This window comes from Oncorhynchus nerka, linkage group LG2 (assembly GCF_034236695.1).
Source record: "Oncorhynchus nerka isolate Pitt River linkage group LG2, Oner_Uvic_2.0, whole genome shotgun sequence".
In the NCBI taxonomy this organism is placed as follows: Eukaryota; Metazoa; Chordata; class Actinopteri; order Salmoniformes; family Salmonidae; genus Oncorhynchus; species Oncorhynchus nerka.
In genome coordinates this window covers 48302769-48324639 of record NC_088397.1, presented here as the reverse complement: position 1 = coordinate 48324639, position 21871 = coordinate 48302769, and the positions used below count along the sequence as shown (strand labels likewise).

At 45.3% G+C, this 21871-nt stretch overlaps 1 protein-coding gene across 1 annotated transcript in view; it reads left to right on the top strand.

The window, feature by feature from the left end:
* The window catches only part of LOC115136655 (kazrin-like), a 154075-nt gene that overhangs the window by 47446 nt on the left and 84758 nt on the right, over positions 1-21871 (top strand). Inside the window, exon 3 of the mRNA XM_029672259.2 lies at positions 18292-18508. Coding sequence (XP_029528119.1) covers positions 18292-18508 — 217 coding nt within the window. The remainder of the gene's footprint in view (positions 1-18291; positions 18509-21871) is intronic.

The following is a 21871-nucleotide window of genomic DNA, read 5'->3' as shown; positions in this document are numbered from 1 at the left end:
TGAAATATAATAAATGACTTCAACTATTTTGGCATCCAACTGTCTCTCGCTCTCTCTACGTCTCTCCCGCTCTCTCTCCTTCTTTCCCCTTATAGCTATCTCTCACAGTTTATATGCTTTGGAAGGATGATTTATTCTGTCCAATTTATATTCGGAAGATACAGTAGTTAGTCAATATGCACTAGCCACATTTTTTCCCTAATCTTTTCCCAGCACTATTAGTTCTGTTATCTTGCAAGGAGCAGAACACCATTTTGACCACATTCCCATGTTTCTGTTATATTTGTAGCATTCCTGAAGCCTGATAAGCATTGCCATATTTAGTTGTTAGTGAGCCAGTATTTGGATGAGAGGAGATGTATTTCTGATAGGAATGTGCTTTTTTGATAAGAGTGATTGATGATGTCGCTTGGGATGATGGAACAAGTGGACAGCAGCAGAAGTATAGATGACAGAGTGACAGTTAGAGATGACAGTTACAGAGTGAAAGAGAGAGGTGATGACAGTTACAGAGTGAAAGAGAGAGGTGATGACAGGTACAGAGTGAAAGCGAGAGGAGATGACAGTTAGTGAAAGAGTGGGGCGAGATGACAGTTAGAGAGAGAAGTATAGATGACAGTTACAGAGTGAAAGAGAGAGGTGATGACAGTTACAGAGTGAAAGAGAGAGGTGATGACAGTTACAGAGTGAAAGCGAGAGGAGATGACAGTGAAAGAGTGGGGCGAGATGACAGTTAGAGAGAGAAGTATAGATGACAGTTACAGAGTGAAAGAGAGAGGTGATGACAGTTACAGAGTGAAAGAGAGAGGTGATGACAGTTACAGAGTGAAAGCGAGAGGAGATGACAGTTAGTGAAAGAGTGGGGCAAGATGACAGAGAGAGAAGTATAGATGACAGTTACAGAGTGAAAGAGAGAGGAGATGACAGTTACAGAGGGAAATAGAGAGGAGATGACAGTTACAGAGGGAAATAGAGAGAGTAAATGACAGTTACAGAGTGAATTAGAGAGAGTAAATGACAATTACAGAGTGAAATAGAGAGAGTAAATGACAATTACAGAGGGAAATAGAGAGAGTAAATGACAGTTACAGAGTGAAAGAGAGGGGAGAGGAGATGACAGTTACAGAGTGAAAGCGAGAGGAGAGGAGATGACAGTTAGTGAAAGAGTGGGGCGAGATGACAGTTAGAGAGAGAAGTATAGATGACAGTTACAGAGTGAAAGAGAGAGGAGATGACAGTTACAGAGGGAAATAGAGAGAGTAAATGACAGTTACAGAGTGAAATAGAGAGAGTAAATGACAGTTACAGAGTGAAATAGAGAGAGTAAATGACAGTTACAGAGTGAAAGAGAGGGGAGAGTAAATGACAGAGTGAAAGAGAGGGGAGAGGAGATGACAGTTACAGAGTGAAAGAGAGGAGATGACATTTACAGAGTGAAAGAGAGGAGATGACAGTTACAGAGTGAAATAGAGAGAGTAAATGACAATTACAGAGTGAAATAGAGAGAGTAAATGACAGTTACAGAGTGAAAGAGAGGGGAGAGTAAATGACAGAGTGAAAGAGAGGGGAGAGGAGATGACCGTTACAGAGTGAAAGAGAGAGGAGATGACAGTTACAGAGTGAAATAGAGGTGATGACAGAGTGAACGAGAGAGGAGAGAAGATGACAGTTAGAGTGAAAGAGAGGAGATGACAGTTACAGAGTGAAAGAGAGGAGATGACAGTTACAGAGTGAAATAGAGGGGAGAGTAAATGACAGTTACAGAGTGAAAGAGAGGGGAGAGGAGATGACAGAGTGAAAGAGAGGAGATGACAGTTACAGAGTGAAAGAGAGAGATGACAGTTACAGAGTGAAAGAGAGGAGATGACAGTTACAGAGTGAAATAGAGGGGAGAGTAAATGACAGTTACAGAGTGAAAGAGAGGGGAGAGGAGATGACAGAGTGAAAGAGAGATGACAGTTACAGAGTGAAAGAGAGAGATGACAGTTACAGAGGGAAATAGAGGTGCTGACAGAGTGAACGAGAGAGGAGAGAAGATGACAGAGTGAAAGAGAGGGAAGAGGAGATGACAGTTAGAGTGAAAGAGAGAGAGCAGTTACAGAGTGAAAGAGAGATGACAGTTACAGAGGGAAATAGAGGTGATGACAGAGTGAACGAGAGAGGAGAGAAGATGACAGAGTGAACGACAGGGGGGATGACAGAGTGAACGAGGGATGACAGAGTGAATGAGAGAGGAGAGAAGATGAGTTACAGAGTGAAAGAGAGAGAAGAGCGGACACATAGACATGTGACGAGTGATGGTGGAAGATTGGTGTCGTTTCCCCGCTATGCCTCGCTGTAGCTGAGAGTAAAGGACAGTTAGAGTGAAATAGAGAGAGTAAATGACAGTTACAGAGTGAAAGAGAGGAGATGACAGTTACAGACTGAGAGAGGAGAGGAGATGACAGTTACAGAATGAATGAGAGAGATGACAGTTAGAGTGAACGAGAGAGGAGAGGAGATGACAGTTACAGAGTGAATGAGAGAGAGCAGTAACAGAGTGAAAGAGAGGAGATGACAGTTAGTGTGAGAGAGGAGAGGAGATGACAGTTACAGAGTGAATGAGAGAGATGACAGTTAGGGTGAAAGAGAGAGGAGAGGAGATGACAGTTACAGAGTGAAAGAGAGAGAAGAGCGGACACATAGACATGTGATGGTGGAAGATTGGTGTCGTTTCCCCGCTATGCCTCGCTGTAGCTGCCCCACCATGTTTAGGACATGGGCCAATCCCAGCAAGATGAGCTACCAAATCAGCAGAACGGTTACCACAGATTTGTCCTCACCGTGGGGAATGGACATGAATAGGGTAGCTCTTCAATACCAATACAGTATCAGTTCTTATGGATCCATTGTACACACTCTGTTGGTACTACCCCAGGCTGTCAATCATCTCTTTGAGTGGGATGCCCTCAGAATCTCTCCCAAGGAGAGCTCTGATTGATCTGCTCTTTTCTCACTCTCTTCTGATTGGTGGAGTGACAGAGCTGGGGAAAATCCCTCTTCTCTTCTAATGAATAATACAACAGGACGTTCACTCTCATCGCAGAGCGCTCTGGATTGATGAAGAGTCCTTTGTTAGTTGTGTACCAACCTCACGACACACTTTTGGAACCCTGCACTATCATCAGTATTGGAATGCACTTCCAGGCAGAGAGAACTATGACCCACGACTGCCTTTAGATTCATCTGGTGATTTGAAAAGTCTTCTCCCTATCTCTCCCAGTAATAACCCTAGCCGGCTCGTCTTCTTCATCTGTCTCCCATGATGCTCAGCACAGCTCCATGGCTGTCCTCCTCCTCTGTAGGTATGCCTCAGTCCGCTCTCAGCAGCCTGCCATGATTAGCCAATAAATAACTAACTGCATGTCATAAATCAAGCCGCCGAGGCTCTGTCGCTGTGATTTCCACAGCATTGCCCCCCCCTGACTGATCACTTCAGTGTACAGAGAGAGGAGAGTGGGAATGAATGAGGCTCTCGGTGTGGAGCAGAAGCTGGGACGGTGAGCCTTATTAAAACCATCGCCTGGAATATCCACAGCGTTCTCCTACTGATACTTTTACATATCGTAGCTCGCCCGTTGAGCCCAGGGAACGGTCCTCTCACGGCGGAAAATGGCCAGAAATCAGTTTGGTTTATGGTCGAGACTTAAACGCTAAGTAGTATTATTAGTTGTAACACTGGTTCCACGTCTGCCGTTATACAAATGACACCTTCCGTTGTGCTGAGGATGATCCAGTCGGTTATCGCTATCTCCCCTGTGGGCAGAGAGGCGCAGCCCTTTATCTCATAGCAGCCCTGTAATCAAGAGAGGGGAACGACGGAGGAGGAGGGGGTTCAAATCAAATCAAATGTTATTAGTCACATGCGCCGAATACAGGAGGTGTAAACCTTACAGTGAAGTGCTTACTTACGAGCCCTTAACCAACAATGCAGTACAAATGAGAACAAGAAATAAAAGTAACAAGTCATTAAAGAGCAGCAGTAGAATAACAAGCGAGACTATGCACAGGGGGGTAGCAGTACTGAGAATTCAATTGGACATCAGAAAGTTCGCGGAGGGGAGCTTTGTATGACGCATACCTTTTGTGTCAACATTACTTTGCCTCTCTGTGTGTGACATTGTCCTGTAGCCTACTCCATGTCTGGGTCTGCTCCTGCTCCTACCTAAACCTGGCCTGTCAACAGGGCCCATGCTAGTTAAGGAGCAGCTACATTGTGACGGGCGTTGCCTGGCCCTTCCCACAGCTCTAGGATTAGCCCCAATACTAACCTTTACCTCGAGGGGCATGAGAACATTTCTGGCCCTGTATCGCTGGTTAGGACCAACCTCTACCTACTCCCCGGAGAGAGAACAACCAGCAGGGGGCAGACGAGAGACAGCGGGAAAAGATTCACTGGGGCCATTTGAGTCTCTCTAGTCAAGTCTAGCAATCTCTGTTCTATTCTCCATCCAACAATCCCCAACAAACCCCAGGTACACCCCCCTTACTGCCTTGCAGGCTTGGTTTTATCGTAATCCTCATCATGGCCCTTGGCATCACACTCCGCAACCCCTGTCTGCCCGTTATCTTCGAGTGGAGAGATTGTGTCCCTGTGTTGGGGGTTACTGCTCCTCTATCGAAGATGGAGGAATGTGGGAGAGGAGAGCGAGGCTTGTGAGAGAGGGGAGGGGAGCAGCTAGGGAGGACTGGAGCGACAGACCGGGGGTGCTTAAGGAAGGCACAGAGTTTGACAGTGGATAAAAGGTCCTCCCTACGAACCTTATCTCAGTCAACATAGGGCCCCACTCCTGGGGTGGGACTTTATCGCTGTCAGAGTTCAAGCCACATAGCCAGCAGGGCCTCCGGGTACATTTGATGCATAAAAAAACCTGGTGATAGCGTTTGGCTTGAAGTGTGAACCAGGTTGGATCTCCTCCTGTGGAATATGTAATAGGGTTTGGCTCTGATAAAAGATACCAGCACTGCTGCCAGAGGTTGATTTGAATGTAGTCAGGTGCGCTCTCAGCGGGGCTGAATAAAGAAGTGATTTACTCTCTTTTATCAAAACATAGCTCGTTTGTTCGATATTCTGTTTCCTAGGCTTAGTTCCATTGACCGTGTGGAAGGTTCAGAGAGAGAAAGCGAGGCAGCCAAATGGCAGATGAAGAATGAGAGCTCAGTTTCCTCTCTGTGCCATCGACTGTGTTCACCATCAATGCTACTCTGTCCCAGTGTGGCACACTGCCATCGCTCGGGCAGGGTGGAAGAGGGCAAAGGCCTCCCCCCTCCCCACTGTCACTCAAGCATTTACATAAATGTCCCTTTTCCCCCCAACTGTGACATTTGCATAAATCCTCAGACTGTGTGAAAACTTTGATTCAGAGTGTTGACCATAAATGGATGATGTTTGGCTCAGAGAGGGCCGGACTGGGAGAGACGAGCAGTGGAAAGAAGATATAGCCTCTCTTGACATTCTCTTTTACTGTAGTTCCACACTGCAGTTGAATCACATTTCCCACACAGAAATACATGACACACCTCATTCTCATATTGCACCAGTCAATTCCATGGTTCTGAACCCACGTTAACGCAAACAGAATACTACTTTTTCAACTACAGTTCTGAAAAATGGAAATGTGGAAGCATCCCCCTTTTTAAGTTCACTCATCTCCTCGTCCTTCAAAACAACCACTCTTCATTTCTTCCTGTCTAGCCTGTTCAAGGCCACGGTGGCCAATCTGTCAGTTCTCATTCAGCGGGCTGCTCCAGCCTCAGACAGGATGCAACATGGCTCTCCCTGGAGTGGCTCCCTGCATGTCCTGCCATACCCAGGTGTTGCTATGAAACAGCAGTCACAATGAGGAGATGTGGGGAAATCCTTGACCTAACACACGGCTGAGATCTAACAGTCAAGTGTTCCTCCTCTTTCTTCTTCTCACACTGACAAAGGCTGATGATAGAAATATTTCACAGACTTACAGAGACCCATCCTACTTTATCTCACAGACTTACAGAGACCCATCCTACTTTGTATCACAGACTTACAGAGACCCATCCTACTTTATCTCACAGACTTACAGAGACCCATTCTACTTTGTATCACAGACTCACAGGGACCCATCCTACTTTATCTCACAGACTGACAAACACCCATTCTACATTATCTCATAGACTAGGAGACCCATCCTACTTTATCTCACAGACTTACAGAGACCCATCCTACTTTATCTCACAGACTCACAGAGACCCATCCTACTTTATCTCACAGACTTACAGATACCCATCCTACTTTGTCTCACAGACTCACAGGGACCCATCCTACTTTATCTCACAGACTTACAGAGACCCATCCTACTTTATCTCACAGACTCACAGGGACCCATGCTACTTTATCTCACAGACTGACAAACACCCATTCTACATTATCTCATAGACTAGGAGACCCATCCTACTCCGTCTCACAGACTTAAAGAGACCCATCCTACTTTATCTCACAGACTCACAGGGACCCATGCTACTTTATCTCACAGACTTACAGAGACCCATCCTACTTTGTATCACAGACTTACAGAGACCCATCCTACTTTATCTCACAGACTTACAGAGACCCATTCTACTTTGTATCACAGACTCACAGGGACCCATCCTACTTTATCTCACAGACTGACAAACACCCATTCTACATTATCTCATAGACTAGGAGACCCATCCTACTTTATCTCACAGACTTACAGAGACCCATCCTACTTTATCTCACAGACTCACAGAGACCCATCCTACTTTATCTCACAGACTTACAGAGACCCATCCTACTTTGTCTCACAGACTCACAGGGACCCATCCTACTTTATCTCACAGACTTACAGAGACCCATCCTACTTTATCTCACAGACTCACAGGGACCCATGCTACTTTATCTCACAGACTGACAAACACCCATTCTACATTATCTCATAGACTAGGAGACCCATCCTACTCCGTCTCACAGACTTAGAGACCCATCCTACTTTATCTCACAGACTCACAGGGACCCATGCTACTTTATCTCACAGACTTACAGAGACCCATCCTACTTTATCTCACAGACTTACAGAGACCCATCCTACTTTATCTCACAGACTCACAGGGACCCATGCTACTTTATCTCACAGACTGACAAACACCCATTCTACCTTATCTCATAGACTAGGAGACCCATCCTACTTTATCTCACAGACTCACAGAGACCCATCCTACTTTATCTCACAGACTTACAGAGACCCATCCTACTTTATCTCACAGACTCACAGGGACCCATGCTACTTTATCTCACAGACTTACAGAGACCATCCTACTTTATCTCACAGACTCACAGGGACCCATGCTAATTTATCTCACAGACTGACAAACACCCATTCTACATTATCTCATAGACTAGGAGACCCATCCTACTCCATCTCACAGAATTAAAGAGACCCATCCTACTTTATCTCACAGTCTCACAGGGACCCATTCTACTTTATCTCACAGACTCACAGGGACTCATGCTACTATATCTCACAGACTGACAAACACCCATTCTACATTATCTCATAGACTAGGAGACCCATTCCACTCCATCTCACAGACTTAGAGACTCATCCTACTTTATCTCACACTCATAGATACCCATTCTACTTTATATCACAGATGTACAGAGACCCATTCTACTTCATCTCACAGCCTTGGAGACCCATCCTACGTTTTCTCACAGACTCACAGAGACACAATCTACTTTATTTCGCATTGACCCATACTACTTTATCTCACAGATTCACATGGACCCATTCTACTTTATCTCACAGACTTAGAGACCATCCTTCCTTATCTCACAGAATTAGAGACCCATCCTACGTTATCTCACAGATACCCATTCTACTTTCTCACAGATTTACAGACCCATCCTACTTTATCTCACAGAAGTTCAGGGACCTAATCTCCTGTTTTCTCACTGACTCACAGATACCCATCCTACTTTATCTCAGACTTACAGACCCATCCTACTTTATCTCATAGACTTAGAGACACATCCTACTACATCTCACAGACTTAAAGAAACCCGTTCTACTTAATCTCACAGAATCACAGAGTCCCATCCTACTTTATCTTACAGACTTAGTGACTCTTCCTATGTTATCTGGGGCGGCAGGTAGCCTAGTGGTTAGAGTGTTGGGCCTGTAAACGAAAGTTTGCTAGAATGAATCCCAGAGCTGACAATTTCAAAATCTGTTGTTCTGCCCGCGAACAAGGCAGTTAACCCACTGTTCCTATGCTGTCATTTTAAATAATAATTTGTTCTTAGCTGACTTGCCTTGTTAAATAAAGTTGAAATAAACAATAAAAAAGTTACATCTCACAGACTTACAGAGACCCATCCTACTTTATCTCACAGACTTAGAGACCCATCTTGCATTATCTCATGGACTAGACTAACAGAGGCCCATCCTATGTTTTCACACAGACTTAGAGAGATCCATTTTACTTTATCACAGACTCACAGAGACCCATCCTACTTTATCTCACAGAGACCCATCCTACTTTATCTCACAGAGACCCATCTTACTTTATCTCACAGACTTAGAGACTCATCCTACATTTTCACATAGATCTTACAGAGACCCATTCTACTTCATCTCACAGACTTACAGAGACCGATCCTTCGTTATCTGACAGACTTAGAGACCCATCCTACTTTATCTCACAGAATTTCAGGGATCCGTGCTACTTTATCTCACAGAGTCACAGAGACCCATTCTACTTTACCTCACAGACTAGACTCACAGAGACCCATCCTACTTTATCTCACATACTTACAGAGATACTTACAGACATGCTTACAGAGACCCATTCTACTTTATCTCACAGACTAACAGTGACCCATTCTACTTTAGCTCAGACTCACAGAGACCCATCCTGCTTTATCTAACATACTTACAGACCCATCCTACTTTATCTCACATACTTACAGAGTACTATATCTACTTTATCTCACAGACTGACAAACACCCAACCTACTTTATCTCACAGACTTAGAGACCCATTATACTTTATCCCACATACTTACAGAGACCCATTCTGCTTTATCTCACAGACTGACAAACACCCAACCTACTTTATCTCACAGACTTAGAGACCCATTATACTTTATCCCACATACTTACAGAGACCCATTCTGCTTTATCTCACAGACTGATAAACACCCATCCTACTTTATCTTACAGATTTAGAGACCCATCCTACTCCATCTCACAGACTTACAGGGACCCATCCTACTTTATCCCACAGACTCACAGAGACCCATCCTACTTTATCTCACAGACTTAGTGACTCATCCTATGTTATCTGGGGTGGCAGGTAGCCTAGTAGTTAGAGCATTGGGCCTGTAACCAAAAGGTTGCTAGAACGAATCCCAGAGCTGACAAGGTAAAAATCTATTGTTCTGCCCGTGAACAAGGCAGTTAACCCACTGTTCCTATGCCGTCATTTATAATCATAATAATCATAATAATTTGTTCTTAGCTTCATAGACCTTACAGAGACCCATCCTACTTTATCTCACATACTTACAAAGACCCATCCTTCTTTATCTCACAGACTCACAGGGACCCATCCTACTTTAGCTCAGACTTACTGAGACCCATTCTACTTTATCTCAGACTAGACTCACAGAGACCCATCCTATGTTATCTCAGACTCACAGAGACATATCCTTCTTTTTCTCACAGTTTCACAGAGACCCATTCTGCTTTATCTCACAGACTTACAGACACATCCTACTTTATCTTTCAGACTTAGAGACCCATTCTACAATATCTCACATGCTTACAGAGACCCATTCTACTTTATCTCACAGACTGATAAACACCCATCCTACTCCATCTCACAGACTTAGAGACCCATCCTACTCCATCTCAGTCTCACAGAGGACCCAATCTACTTAATCTCACAGATTTACAGAGACCCTATCCTACTTTATCCCACAGACTCACAAAGACCCATACTACTTTATCATAGACTCACAGAGACCCATCTGTCGTGTCTTTACTGTCATTAAATTGAGGACTTTTTTATTGAGGATAGTTTTTATCAAAGATTCTCTGTAATTAGTATTATGCGATCAACTGTTAAACATGTAACTGTGATTAACTCGGAAGTCGGGGCACCAAGGGAAAATATTCAGATTACAAAGTTATCTGCATGTCATTTCCTAAAATAACTTTTCAGATATTTTATCTGATCAATTAGTCTTCGAATTAATGAATTAATTTACTTTACCTCACGTTAGTCTCATTCCAAACGTCGTACATTGTTGGTTATCTGCACGAATCCAGTCTTCACTATGAGTCGTCCATACATCAATTGTCTTAAATCATTTATTTATTACGAAGTAATTCACAGGAATGCATAAACAAACAAACAAGGTAAATGTGATTACAGGAAATGATAGGAGAATGTGCCCTAGTGGGCTAAACCGGCATGGCGGCTTGTTAGACAAAAGGGGAAGTGGGCGTCGACTAAGAAGTCACCACAGAGTGATAATTATGACAATTGAAATGCTAATCCTTTGCACATGAACGCTCACTCAATCGGGAACAATTGCAATCAATATACACCGGCTGGCTTCCGGGTTGGATGGCGCTGTGTTAAGAAGCAGTGCGGCTTGGTTGGGTTGTGTATCGGAGGACGCTTGACTTTCAACCTTCGTCTCTCCCGAGCCCGTACGGGAGTTGTAGCGATGAGACAAGATAGTAGCTACTAAAACAATTGGAAACCACGAAATTGGGGAGGAAAAGGGGTAAAATGTAAAATAAAATAAAAAAGAGATGGAATCTAAAACAAAAATCCAGAAAATCAAATTGTATGATTTTTAAGTAATTAATTTGCATTTTATTGCATGACATAAGTATTTGATCACCTACCAACCAGTAAGAATTCCGTCTCTCACAGACCTGTTAGTTTTTCTTTAAGAAGCCCTCCTGTTATACACTCATTACCTGTATTAACTGCACCTGTTTGAACTCGTTACCTGTATAAAAGACACCTGTCCACACACTCAATCAAACAGACTCCAACCTCTCCACAATGGCCAAGACCAGAGAGCTGTGTAAGGACATCAGGGATAAAATTGTAGACCTGCACACGGCTGGGATGTGCTACAGGACAATAGGCAAGCAGCTTGGTGAGAAGGCAACAACTGTTGGCGCAATTATTAGAAAATGGAAGAAGTTCAAGATGACGGTCAATGCAAGATCTCACCTCGTGGGGCATCAATGATCATGAGGAAGGTGAGGGATCAGCCCAGAACTGTACGGCAGGACCTGGTCAATGACCTGAAGAGAGCTGGGACCACAGTCTCAAAGAAAACCATTAATAACACACTACGCCGTCGTGGATTAAAATCCTGCAGCGCACGCAAGGTCCCCCTGCTCAAGCCTGCACATGTCCAGGCCCGTCTGAAGTTTGCCAATGACCATCTGGATGATCCAGAGGAGGAATGGGAGAAGGTCATGTGGTCTGATGAGACAAAAATATAGCTTTTTGGTCTAAACTCCACTCGCCGTGTTTGGAGGAAGAAGTACAACCCCAAGAACACCATCCCAACCGTGAAGCATGGAGGTGGAAACATCATTCTTTGGGGATGCATTTCTGCAAAGGGGACAGGATGACTGCACCGTATTGAGGGGAGGATGGATAGGGCCATGTATCGCAAGATCTTGCCCAACAACCTCCTTCCCTCAGTAAGAGCATTGAAGATGGGTCGTGGCTGGGTCTTCCAGCATGAAAACAACACTAAACACACAGCCAGGGCAACTAAGGAGTGGCTCCGTAAGAAGCATCTCAAGGTCCTGGAGTGGCCTAGCCAATTTCCAGACCTGAACCCAATAGGAAATCTTTGGAGGGAGCTGAAAGTCCGTATTGCCCAGCGACAGCCCCGAAACCTGAAGGATCTGGAGTAGGTCTATATGGAGGAGTGGGCCAAAATCCCTGCTGCCGTGTGTGCAAACCTGGTCAAGAACTACAGTAAAACGTATGATCTCTGTAATTGCAAACAAAGTTTCTGTACCAAATATTAAGTTCTGCTTTTCTGATGTATCAAATACTTATGTCATGCAATAAAATGCAAATTAATTACTTAAAAATCATACAATGTGATTTTCTGGATTTTTGTTTTAGATTCCGTCTCTCACAGTTGAAGTGTACCTATGATAAAAATTACAGACATCTACATGCTTTGTAAGTGGGAAAACCTGCAAAATCGGCAGTGTATCAAATACTTGTTCTCCCCACTGTATATGTTTACGCTCAGTGTGTCCTCTTGATCGCTGGTGAAAAGTTTGTTTCTGTTGGAGAGTTTCGTCCTCTCTCTCCCTTTCTCTCTCTCTGTCTTGGTTAGAGGGGGTAGCTCAGAGTGACATTCATTAATTTGTTATAGAATGGATGTTTCGGCGGTTGTCGTTCTTCGCGTTCAATGATAACGAATTCCTAACTGCAGACTAGTAATTAATATCAAAGACTTGCTCTCATTCTGTCGGTATCGATAGTCTAAGAGTTTAACCACGTGGTATGGTTAAAAGATTCAGCAATGGTCTACAACCTTCGTCCCCTCCTAATGGAGAAAAACATGGTCTGGTGATAATTTCTCAAAGTTGGGTTTTATTCGGAATGACAGAAAAGGGGCTGTCCCAGGATGCCTGACCCTAACTGGGCTCAGGGGCGGTCCTCTGATTTAGTTCTCCAACTCCAAGTCCCTTTTTGAGTTTTCCTTCATTAAACAGTCCAAAATCACATTGTAAAATTGTGTAAACAGCATCCTACTTTATCTCACAGCCTCACAGAGACCCATCTTACTTTATCTTACAGACTTAGAGAATCACCGTACGTAATCTCAGATTTACGGAGACCCACCCTACTTCATCTCACGGAATTACAGAGACCCATCCTACACTATCACACAGACTCACTGAGGCCCATCCTACTCTATCACACAGACTCACTGAGGCCCATCCTACACTGTCACACAGACTCACTGAGACCCATCCTACTCTATCACACAGACTCACTGAGACCCATCCTACTCTATCACACAGACTCACTGAGGCCCATCCTACACTGTCACACAGACTCACTGAGGCCCATCCTACACTATCACACAGACTCACTGAGGCCCATCCTACTCTATCACACAGACTCACTGAGACCCATCCCACTCTATCACACAGACTCACTGAGGCCCATCCTACACTGTCACACAGACTCACTGAGGCCCATCCTACTCTATCACACAGACTCACTGAGGCCCATCCTACTGTATCACACAGACTCACTGAGGCCTATCCTACACTATCACACAGACTCACTGAGGCCCATCCTACTCTATCACACACTCTCACGAGGCCCATCCTACACTATCACACACTCTCACTGAGGCCCATCCTACACTATCACACACTCACCGAGGCCCATCCTACACTATCACACACTCACCGAGGCCCATCCTACACTATCACACAGACTCACTGAGGCCCATCCTACTCTATCACACAGACTCACTGAGGCCCATCCTACACTGTCACACAGACTCACTGAGGCCCATCCTACACTGTCACACAGACTCACTTAGGCCCATCCTACACTATCACACACTCACTGAGGCCCATCCTACACTATCACACAGACTCACTGAGGCCCATCCTACACTATCACACACTCTCACTGAGGCCCATCCTACACTATCACACACTCACTGAGGCCCATCCTACACTATCACACACTCACTGAGGCCCATCCTACACTATCACACAGACTCACTGAGGCCCATCCTACACTGTCACACAGACTTACTGAGGCCCATCCTACTCAATCACACAGACTCACTTAGGCCCATCCTACTCTATCACACAGACTCACTGAGGCCCATCCTACACTATCCAACACTCACTGAGGCCCATCCTACACTATCACACACTCACTGAGGCTCATCCTACACTATCACACAGACTCACTGAGGCCCATTCTACACTATCACACAGACTCACTGAGGTCCATCCTACACTATCACACACTCTCACTGAGGCCCATCCTACACTATCACACAGACTCACTGAGGTCCATCCTACTCTATCACACAGACTCACTGAGACCCATCCTACACTATCACACAGACTCACTGAGGCCCATCCTATACTATCACACAGACTCACTGAGGCCCATCCTACACTATCACACACTCTCACTGAGGCCCATCCTACACTATCACACACTCACTGAGGCCCATCCTACACTATCACACAGACTCACTGAGGTCCATCCTACTCTATCACACAGACTCACTGAGACCCATCCTACACTATCACACAGACTCACTGAGACCCATCCTACACTATCACACAGACTCACTGAGGCCCATCCTACTGTATCACACAGACTCACTGAGACCCATCCTACACTATCACACAGACTCACTGAGGCCCATCCTACTGTATCACACAGACTCACTGAGGCCCATCCTACTCTATCACACAGACTCACTGAGGCCTATCCTACTCTATCACACAGACTCACTGAGGCCCATCCTACACTATCACACACTCACTGAGGCCCATCCTACACTATCACACACTCACTGAGGCTCATCCTACACTATCACACAGACTCACTGAGGCCCATTCTACACTATCACACAGACTCACTGAGGCCCATCCTACACTATCACACACTCTCACTGAGGCCCATCCTACACTATCACACACTCACTGAGGCCCATCCTACACTATCACACAGACTCACTGAGGTCCATCCTACTCTATCACACAGACTCACTGAGACCCATCCTACACTATCACACAGACTCACTGTGGCCCATCCTACTGTATCACACAGACTCACTGAGGCCCATCCTACTCTATCACACAGACTCACCGAGGCCCATCCTACTGTATCACACAGACTCACTGAGGCCCATCCTACTCTATCACACAGACTCACTGAGGCCCATCCTACACTATCACACAGACTCACACGTTTCCAATGGTGGTTCTGTTTCTAACACTTCAGAAATGACTGACTGCTCTTTCTGTCGCTTCCTTGCACTAACCTTTCTTTTGCTCTTACTTTGTCACACACACACACACACACTTATCTCTCTCTCTCTTTTTCACAGTGTGATGAACATCAGGAAGTGTGTTTGGTGAGAGCAGATATTTATCCCTCACATGCCCCTGATAAGAGCTGTTTAAATAGTTAACCATGGTATTACATCACTCTACTATTGGGAAAAATGGAAAGCATTCTAGTTTGCTGAGGATAAGTCGATATTCAATTAACCCAGGCAGACAGTCATGGTGACTGTTTATCAATAGCTCTTTTTTAACTGCACACCTCTGGCAGACTTAATTACACTTCGCATTAATAGCATCAAACTAGTGAACAAACAAACAACCACAACATTGGGCTAAGTTAGGAAAGTAGCAAGATAGAGAGAGGAGGATGACTCTCCCTGGATAAAGGGGAGTCTGTCTGTTGGATTCACTTCTAATGCCATAAGGCATGTCTGACATGTCTTTACATTCGAGACAGAGGAGGACCTTGTGTTAGTGAGATGCAATGGTTATACATCCTCAACGTATCTGCCCTGTTATTGATGTCTATCTGGGGCACGTTGACCCTTGACCTCCGGGAATCATTCAACAGCCCAGTGTATGGAAGCACCTTCCCCACCCGGGGTCAGAACAGACAAACAGTGCTTTCATACACACTGCCCCACCATGGCCCCCCAGCTGTCGCTGTGTTTACACCTTGTGAACGCTAAGCAGACATGTTCAAATGTCAGACTCAAGAGACCAAACAAGGGCTGATGAGACAGTTGAGTGACACAGAGACGGTTCTCCATGCTCTGATGCTGATGGTCACACTGATTCATCATGGATGTGTAGCGTTGACCATTTTGAACAGAGTTTGTAATCTGGCTCTGATGAATTGAGATGTTAATCGGTGTACCATGTCAGTCAGATATAACCATGCCGTATTAACTTTACTCTACCTACGTCGTATATGCAATGTATTGTATGTCAGGGCGTGACAGAAATGTGAAAGTATTTTGCTAGTGATAGAACTATAGTGGAAACATGTTCTAAGTGCTCTCTGCAATGTCCTGCTGTTTTTTTTAAATAGATGTCCATCATTCTGCAGTCTACCTTAGAGCTAGCCTGAGGTAACAGACTACACTGGTCCTCTCTGACTGCTCCCGTCTCTTATACTCACCTCTCTCCACCTCAACCTCTCTTTTGTCTGTCCGTCTGTCTCTATCTATCTCTTTCTCTCTCCCTCCATATCTTTCTCTATTTCTTTCTCTCTCTCTCTTTCTCTCTCTCTATCTCTTTCTTTCTCTATTTCTTTCTCTATTTCTTTCTTTCTTTCTCTCTTTCTTTCTCTATTTCTTTCTCTTTCTTTCTTTCTTTCTCTATTTCTCTATTTCTTTCTTTCTTTCTCTCTTTCTCTCTTTCTTTCTTTCTTTCTTTCTTTCTTTCTTTCTTTCTTTCTTTCTTTCTTTCTTTCTTTCTCCCTCGCTCGCTCTGTTTCTCTCTCTCTTAGAGAGTCTCCCAGCCTGAGGCCAGACTAACTGGTCGACTACTACAGTATCTGAGAGGCACAGAGAAATGATGTGTGAAAGCACCAGCAGCTACACCACATTACATTGCGGGTTTCATTTCAAACTAGGGTGTGGTGGAATTGCAGTAACCTCCCAGTGAAACTGGGATCTTGTACCAGAACTGTCTGTTATACCGACTCCCTGGTCTCGCCCTGGCCCTGCCTTTGTCTGCCACTCCATTGTGTGAATGCCAGTGAGCACGTTGGCTATTATCACCCAACCTAGACAGTGGCTCAGGGTGACGTGTTTTTTTAACGTTTATCTCCCTGACTTTGTGCACAGACACAGGGAATATACAGGTTTAACACTGCTCATAGAATCAATCCAGATGTATGGTTTGATCAGGGTGTCACGGAGGTGTGCAGAGTCGTAGCTATGCTGAGAAGGGTTGACGATTTCCCTCGCCATACAAATGCAGTACATATTCAAATCTCTGTGGTTCGCAAAAACCGTCCATCCCTCCAAATAGGAATTGATCTGCGAGTGTTTGTTTGTTGGGCTTAAAGATTATTCTCAGACGGGTAATCCTTTGGAGCAGTCTTTAATCAAAGACATAAGCCCACAATGCTCTTTAGCTGAGGCTCAATTGGAATTCTCCCCGCCTATCCTCCTTCGTGTTGACCCTTATAAGTGAGTTGTGCCTCTCTCTCTCTCTCTGTCTGTCCTCTGCTAAGTTTGCTCTCGGCGTTAACATGTTTTCCTCTTAGCCGGGCTTGAGCCAGCCCCTTTTCTTTCCTCCGATGTGGGGGTGAGCTTTCCTGGGACAAAGGGAGGAATATATAATGAATAGAAAGAGAGGGGGTGGGAGTGACAGAATGACAGCGGGTGTGTGTGTGTGAGAGAGAGAGAGAGAGAGCGAGAGAAAGAGAGAGAGAGAAGGAGGGAATTGATATAGAGCACTTGACTAGTGTTTGTCACAGGGAGCAACATTACAGCCAAGCCCAGAGAGGTGGGGAGAGGAGGAAAGTGGGAGAAACTAGCTTTTCATCTCCCCATAAAAGAGTGGATTACTAACTCATTACAGGCTGTCTGTAGGATGTGGGATACATGAGGTATTCTGTAGTTAGAGAGTTTGAGAAGCGGCGCTCGGCTCGGTCTAACCGCCTCTAACTCCCCCCTCTCCCCTGGTGCTGCAGCACATGGTACGTTCCGTTTAAAAGGGTGCATGTCATCTCTCTATGCGCTGGGTCCTCTCGCAGAGCAGCTGCTCACAGCACATTCTCCTCGGCAGGAACACTCACTTTCCCTAAACCGCCTGCTGTGTTTGATCTTTCTCTCTCTCCGTCTCTCTTTCTCTCTCTGTCGCACTCACTTTCTTTCTTTGGCAAAACACTCATAGTCATACACAGAAACAGTCTACTGGTTGGGGACAGGAGGATACTGACTGTGTGCAGTAACAGGTAGACACAGCATCTCTCTCCTGGCTGAACGGAGGGGAGAGAAGAGGAACTGGCTGCTGGCATCTTTATGTGTGAAGTAAACTGTGAGGGAAGAGGAAGAGGAGGAGGACAAAAAGGAGAAGAAGAGGGGGAGAGGGTCTCAGTCTCTTCATCCCCCAATGCTCCACTTGACACCATGCTGCTCTGTGTGGGTTTGGTCCTCAGGGGAAAATCCTTAAAATGATGGAAGACAACAAGCAGTTGGCTCATAGGATCGATGGGGCCATCCAGTCTGCCAGTCAGGAGGTGACCAACCTGCGCTCAGAGCTGTCGGCCACCAGCCGTAGACTGGCAGAGCTGGGGGCCAGCAGCCCCCCCTCACCCCTGGAGAACAACCACCAGCATCACCAGCACAACCACCATGACAGCCTCCGCTACCAGGGTGAGTTACACTCAGTGTGTGTGTGTGTGTGTGTGTGTGTGTGTGTGTGTGTGTGTGTGTGTGTGTGTGTGTGCGCGCGAGTACATATACCTTTACCTGTGACTGATTTTAAAACGAGTGTTGGAAGTATTTGGGGTAACTCACAACTGGGCGTCTAGATGACTAATCTCATTCTGCTGTTCCTCCGCTAACCTATTCCTTCGCTGGATAACGCACAGCAGCCTGATAGGGTTAGGGAAGTGGGAGAATGGAACGAGGGCAAGTCTTCCCCTGGTGTGCTTTCCCAGGCAGTGGTGGAGTCTCTGTGGGTTTCTCTGAGGCTACTCTCCCCCTGGCTCCGGCTCCGTTGTTGGCTCTTTCTCTCTGTCTGTGTGAGCCAGTTGCTACTAGACGCTCCGGCATGAGTCTTGCGCCACAGCACACTGCCATGAAGGGGAGAGGTGTGAGAGCAGTGAGCACATGGTTGATCAGGGTGATCTGGACAGTCGTACTCATGTTGCTTCATTCACGTCATAACATGCACTAGGCGGTGTCTCTTAAAGTTTGCTCATAGATGTAGTGGAGCTGAAAGGATATAAGTGTGGGGGTGTTTCAGAGCCTGTGAGTTCGCTGAGCTGTGTGTGATGGGATTCATGACAGTAGTATGTAGTGGTTTGTGAGTCTGCTACTGCCTTATCTTATTTATAGTTCCACTGAGAGCGGGGCAATTGTGGATGTCAGCTACAGTACCAGTCAAACGTTTGGACACACCTACTCATTCAAGGGTTTTTCTTTATTTTTTAAAACTATTTTCTACATTGTAGAATAACAGTGATGACATCAAAACTATGAAATAACACTTGGAAACATGTAGTAATCAAAACAGTGTTAAACAAAATTCTTCAAAGTAGCCACCCTTTGCCATGATGACAGCTTTGCACACTCCTGGCATTCTCTCAACCAGCTTCACCTGGAATGGTTTTTGAGCTGTCTGTTACTTGAACTCTGTGAAGCATTTATTTGGACTGCAATCTGAGGTGCAGTTAATTGCCAATTTCCGAGGCTGGTAACTCTAATGAACATATCCTCTATAGCAGAGGTGACTCTGGGTCTTCCTTTCCTGTGGCGGTCCTCATGAGAGGCAGTTTCATCATAGCGCTTGATGGTTTTTGTGACTGCACTTAAATAAACTTTAAAAGTTCTTGAAATTTAAAATTTTTACAATTTTCCAGATTGGCTGACCTTCATGTCTTAAAGTAATGATGCACTGTCATTTCTCTTTGCTTATTTGAGCTGTTCTTGCCATAATATGGACTTGGTATTTTACCAAATAGGGCTATCTTCTGTATACCACCCTACCTTGTCACCACACAACTGATTGGCTCAAACGCGTTAAGAAGGAAAGAAAGTCCACAAATGAACTTTTAACAAGGCACACCTGTTAAATGAAATGTATTCCAGGTGACTACCTCATGAAGCTGGTTGAGAGAATGCCAAGAGTGTGCAAAGCTGTCATCAAGGCAATGGGTGGCTACTTTGAAGAATCTCAAACATTTGTTATTAATTATTTTTGAGTAGGTGTGTTCAAACGTTTGACAGGTACTGTATATCAATGCCAGTTTGCAAGTAGGGATGTCTCGGCTGTGTGTAGGCTGGGATGTCTCTGTAGGCTGTGTGTTTGTCAGGTGACATCAGAGAGGAAGGGACTGACACTCCTTCCTCGTCACCTCAGGCTGTTGTTCGGTTTCCGACTGAGCTTAGATATGCCAGGGAGGGGAACAGGAGATATTGAGCTGGTGCCTCTGTGATGCGTCGTAGGTGGCTCTGTCTTTCTAATGGTTTCCTCTGTGTGTTGGGCAGATGGTGTTGAGCAGAGCAGCAGGTGATCTCAGCTGCAGATGGTTGGCCCGTAGGGTTTAAAGCACAGCACGGAGTCGACTGGTCAGTGTGAAATATCTACCAGCTCCCCCAAGCTTGCTCTGCTTGCTTGGTTTCAAACTTTCTGTTTGAACAGGTGCCATTAGCATGTTAGCATTCCCACACTAAGTGGATGCTATCTGAGGGCCACTACAGTACACTGGGACTGTGGGAGACTTCCCTTCTCTTCCCTTCCCTTCCCTTCCCCCTCCCCCTCCCTCCTTTGCAGTCATGCAGTGTTTAACAGGGAGCCTTAGTTCTGCATTCTCACATTCCTCTGCATCAGGGCAGTGGTGTCATGCTTCCTGTTCCCTGGCAGGGCGGGCGGCAGGGCAGCCAGTCAGGTGACTGGAGTTATGTGAGGCTGATTAGGCAAAACCGAAACAGATACACACGTAACTCTCGCCCCACTGCATCTTGGGAAAGGAACTCTGTTAAATACTCTCACCCTGGAAAGAGAGGGGCCCACAAAGCTGAACACTTATACTATCTTTGTTTAAGGACATCTTACAAGATGAGGCTTAAGATTGTTCATGTGTGAGACTTAGATTTCTCAGATTTCTCCTCTTAGTCAAATTTCACCACTTCGTCAGAGGAGTTATCTGATAAATCAGATACAGCACTCAGTGGATTAAGAGATTATGAGTTCGTGAGGTGTTGCCTTCTCCATGTCTGGGTATTTGTTAGTCTGTTTGTTAGTCCTGCCCTGAGCCGGATCAAGGCTAGCGAACAGACACAACTTGTTAGTATGCACGGGCTGACTCCTGTGAATATATTTGACTGTGCAGAAATGCCAGGAATTTTGACTGAGTTTCACCTCTGTGGGACCTCAATAACATCACTGACAGATGTCCAGTAAGGCTATAAAACTAGAGCTCAATCTGCTTCCTTGCCCTTGGAATGCCCTTCTAAAACCAACCACTGGCTGGCATTGACACAAGATTAAATCACCATTCACCAGCCATGATGCCCTGTGACGAAGACTAGTTCCATAACTTTGAACCCCCTTAGAAGTAGATCCAAGGTGGCAGCCCACTGGGCACACACTGGTTGAATCCTTTCAATGAAATAACGTTGAACCAACGTGGAGTAGACGTTGAATTGACATCGGTGCCCAGAGGGAGCAAAGCCAGTGTGTTCGTGATCTGACTCGTAGTGAATTTGCATAAATAAATAAGCCTACGTGAGAATCGGCCTGTTTTGTGCTGGTGTGTTGCACTTTGTACCACCCCTGGTAATACAGGAGTATCTATCTACAGTAGGAGGCTGCATCCACTGTGCTGCTGAATGTAACAAATGACCTGCCTATTCCAGGTGCTGATACTAATGTATTCATCATGGGAGTGATGACCCCTCGGCACGATTGGCCACTATACTTAATCCATCACTTGGATGTCTGCAATCTGTTTAGCATTCCTAAACGATGCTGATGTTCCAGCGACAAATCAAATGCATTACGGTCACCCC